Below are 3,997 nucleotides of genomic sequence, written 5' to 3' on the forward strand. Positions count from 1 at the left end.
ACTTGAAAATATATTTTCTCTTTATATTTATATATTCTTATAAAATTCTAAATGATACGAGGGTCGAAATACTTTTAATATACATTATTGTCACGCTCTCAACCATGGGATAAAACAAAGGGAAGAGAGGAGGCCCACCGCACATAAACTAAATATCAAAAGTAGAAAAAATGAATTGTAGCCTCAAACTATAATTAGCAGCCTAATTAATTTTCCTCAAATTTATCTATATCCACCATTTTAAGGCTTCTCTCTTATCTGGAAAACCCAAACGGAATTTCCCATGCCAATCTCTGAACGCAAAACAAACTAACACAGGTTCATAATAACCAACACAACGGTTTTCAATCTCCATATATAGACAGCAACCTAATAAAACACACCGTCAAACTAAAGCAATGTTCTATTCGCTCTTGCGAACACAACAATTTCCCTTATAGTTACTTGAAGAAAATTAACCATAACAATATTAGAAACTACCAACTCATCATAGTTGTTTTGAGCTAAAACTCTATTGAATTATAAAAAGGCTTCCTCAATTTCTCATACCTCAAACCAATCGAGTTATCATTATTTTGCTTAAAATGAAGTTGCCACGGCCACTGCTGGTGGCGCTTTTGGTGCTGAGCCTGATCGTCGTTCCTTCAAAGGCAGATCTGGATGACTTTTTCAACGGCTTCGGCTTTCACTTCAGACATGGACGACAACAACAACAACAACAAGAACAACAAGAACAACAGGCTCAAGGAAATGATAATCAAGACCCGCCGGGAGCCCAAGTAAACGAGCCCAGGGGTTCATATATTGCTGGTGCATACGGCATAGGAGGATCGCCGCCGCCACCTCAACAGACGGCTGTTCAGCCTGCAGAGCCGGCTGATTTTAAGCCTGCACAGACGGTTATTACTAATAACTTAGGTGGTCTGTCGGTGGGGTTCTACGATAGAAGTTGCCCTAATGCAGAGAAGATTGTGGCTGATTGGTTGGCAGAACTTATAAAGACAAATCCATCTGCACCTGCTAACTTTATTCGTCTTGCATTCCATGATTGTGCTGTTGGTGTAAGTCTTTCTAAACTAATATTATTATATTCATAAAAAATTGGAAACTTAGTTGTGTTCGTCTAGGGATTTTAACTATCAACCTCACAGCTATATATGAATGTTCACCACAAAAACATTTGATTATTCTAATGACGCACTTTGCTAAAAGATTATTTAAAACCTACGTAATTGTATATACATGTAGAGTTTAATTTAGATAAAGAAACATAATTTATCAATTCATTCAATCACCTTTGTTTTATGGATGATATTTAATGTTGATATAAAAAGAAGTTAATTTAAAATAAAAATTCAATGCAGTTATTTTCATGTAAAATTAATAATTATAAATTATTAGATAATTTAATATGTCTGATTAAATTATTATGTAATAATTTTTTAATTATTTACTTTATATAAAAATAAAATGTGAATTTTTACGTTAATTTAATAAGAACAGAGTTACATGACTAACAAAATTTATCCTTTTTTACCTATAATTGACATGTTACATTTCTCATTTAATAATTATATTTGTGGGCATGGTTTTTAATAGGGTTGTGATGCCTCGATCTTGCTAGACTCCATTGGGCAAGGAGATAAAGTGGAGAAGGGTTCAATCTTCAACGGAATGAGCCTCAAAGGTGCCGATCTGATCGACGACCTAAAAATGAGATTGGAGGAAGAGTGTCCACAGACAGTGTCATGTGCAGATGCGATTGCTTTTACAGCCAACGAGGCGATGGCAATAGCTGGGGGAGTCCGCCAGCGTCCTCTAGGAGGACGCAGGGACGCCCTCAACTCCCTGGCTACCCTGGCAGATCAGAACCTGGCCTCGCCAACTGCCACGATAGACCAGATGTCCGCAATCTTTAAGAGGCTAGGTTTCAATCAAGAGGAAATGGTGGTGCTCTTGGGTGCACACTCCGTTGGTACAGCACACTGTGATCTTTTCATGGATAGGGTTTACAACTTCAGAAACACGCAGAAGCCTGATCCAGTGCTTCCATTGCCATATGTGGAAGATTTGAGGAGACTTTGCGCTAATCCTGGAACACCACAATTCAGGAACCCTAATGTGAACTTTGATGAAACGCCTTATGCATTGGACAACCGCTACTTCAAGAACCTTGTACAGAACAAGGCTTTGTTGCTGTCGGATTCTTCGTTAAAAGATGATCCTAGGACGGGTCCCACCGTGAGACAGATGGCGGAAAATGATACGTTGTTCCCAAAGAGGTTTGCTGAGTTGTTCACTAAGATGACTACTTTTAATGTGCTCACTGGTCTTCTTGGAGAAGTTAGGAAGACTTGTAGGTCCACTAATAATTGATTATTACTATTATAGTATTATATTACTATTATTATTGTTGTTGTAATTATTATTCATATTCTTGTTAAAGTATGTGTGTATGTTAATGATAACTTCTATCAACAGGAAAGAAAAATCGATATATAAAGATGCCTTTTGACTATGAATACTTAACGTCTTATTATTGATTATTATTTGCTTTGTTTGTTAACTACTGAATATTGTGGCCTCTGGGTTCGTTCTTTTCATTTTGTAATTTTTCAATCAAGCTAAGTGTTTATAGCTAACGACTTTTTAATGGAATTGTTTGAGAAAAGATGAATGTTACCACTTGCACACAATTTTTGGCAAATACACTCGCCATTTTAAGTAATAAAGTGAAAAATTAAGTATTGTCTTCAAAGAAATTATCAATTACTGAAATTAACTTATTAAAGACAAGAATTTGAAATTGAGAGTTTAAACAAATAAAAATGAATATGTACTAGAACATTTGATTTTAACTATTTATTATGTAATTGAATATTTATTATCATGTTATTTGTAATTCTCTTACACACAAAACTTCACACTTAAGTGGTAAAGTAAAGGTAATGAGATATTACGACACCTAAATAAAAAAAGTACATAGTATTTAAAGAATAATAATATATCTAGGAGTTTCGACCTACGAAGAAAAAATCGGTTAGAATATTACAAAAACAAAAAATATACAAAAATACATTATATTTCTCCAAAATAAAATCTCTAACAGGAATATACATACACTATTTAAAAGTAGAGAAAAATGTTACATAAGCCAAAATAAAGTAAAACTATCAGTCTTCTTCGCTTCGCCAACGAGTCCTGCACTCTCAATGAGATGTATCACGTTCTATATCTGTAAAATAGAAAATTTCACAATGGGTGAGAATCCAAAGGTTCTCAATAGGATAATAGTTTCAAATAGAGACTATATAAAAATACATGAACCCATTTGACAGTCCTAGTCTCCAAATTCACAAGTTCAATCCTAAAGTTCAACTAATTCCAACAGGATTAAATTACTAAGTCTCAACTCTGTAACTATCTCTAGTCTCAGTCATTTCTAGTATAACATCAGCATCACTCTAATATCCAATTATTCATTCTGGTATTCAATTCAGTGATTTAATTTATTACCAGTCTCACCAAATCTCAAGCAGTCAATATCTCAAATACAATCTCAATCTCACAATTGGATCAATCATAATTAATAATCAATATGCGGTTAAAGTGCTAAATTTAACATACTCTCAACTACTAAGTCATTATTACTCTCGATATTATAATTTATTAATTCAGTATCCAATTTAGTGGTAGCATACACAATTAATAGTCAATACAAATCAAACACAACTAGAAAATAAATATAGCAAGTAATACAATTAGCAATTAACAGAATATTCAAGTAGGCAAACTAAGTATAATATGGATACTCAAACAATTTCAAATAAATGCACATGATGCATATCTGTCATACTGACCACGAGTTCATGTGTCGGTTAAACTGCTAGAACCCAACATACCCAATAGCTAACTCGGATATCGTCTCTCTGTTGCGCATCCCCATGAGGCATATAATCGAGGGAGTGTGCCCACCACCTTCTCTTGGAGGCAAACA

The 3,997-nt window shown here is 34.4% G+C and overlaps 1 protein-coding gene across 1 annotated transcript; it reads left to right on the forward strand.

Annotated features, from left to right (window-relative positions):
- LOC107640362 (peroxidase C1C-like) lies at nucleotides 280–2,522 on the forward strand. The gene is made up of 2 exons (XM_016343887.2): nucleotides 280–1,061; nucleotides 1,600–2,522. Exons 1-2 carry the CDS (start codon nucleotides 585–587, stop codon nucleotides 2,374–2,376), a joined length of 1,254 nt encoding a protein of 417 aa, XP_016199373.1. The 5' UTR covers nucleotides 280–584; the 3' UTR covers nucleotides 2,377–2,522.

Source organism: Arachis ipaensis, chromosome B05, assembly GCF_000816755.2.
Source record: "Arachis ipaensis cultivar K30076 chromosome B05, Araip1.1, whole genome shotgun sequence".
Lineage (NCBI taxonomy): Eukaryota > Viridiplantae > Streptophyta > Magnoliopsida > Fabales > Fabaceae > Arachis > Arachis ipaensis.

Excerpts from the sequence above, each read along its gene's own strand:
- LOC107640362 (XM_016343887.2), top strand. The coding sequence starts at position 585 with ATGAAGTTGCCACGGCCACTGCTGGTGGCGCTTTTGGTGCTGAGCCTG. Across the intron at positions 1,062-1,599 it reads TCCATGATTGTGCTGTTGGT|GGTTGTGATGCCTCGATCTT; the intron begins GTAAGTCTTTCT and ends GGTTTTTAATAG.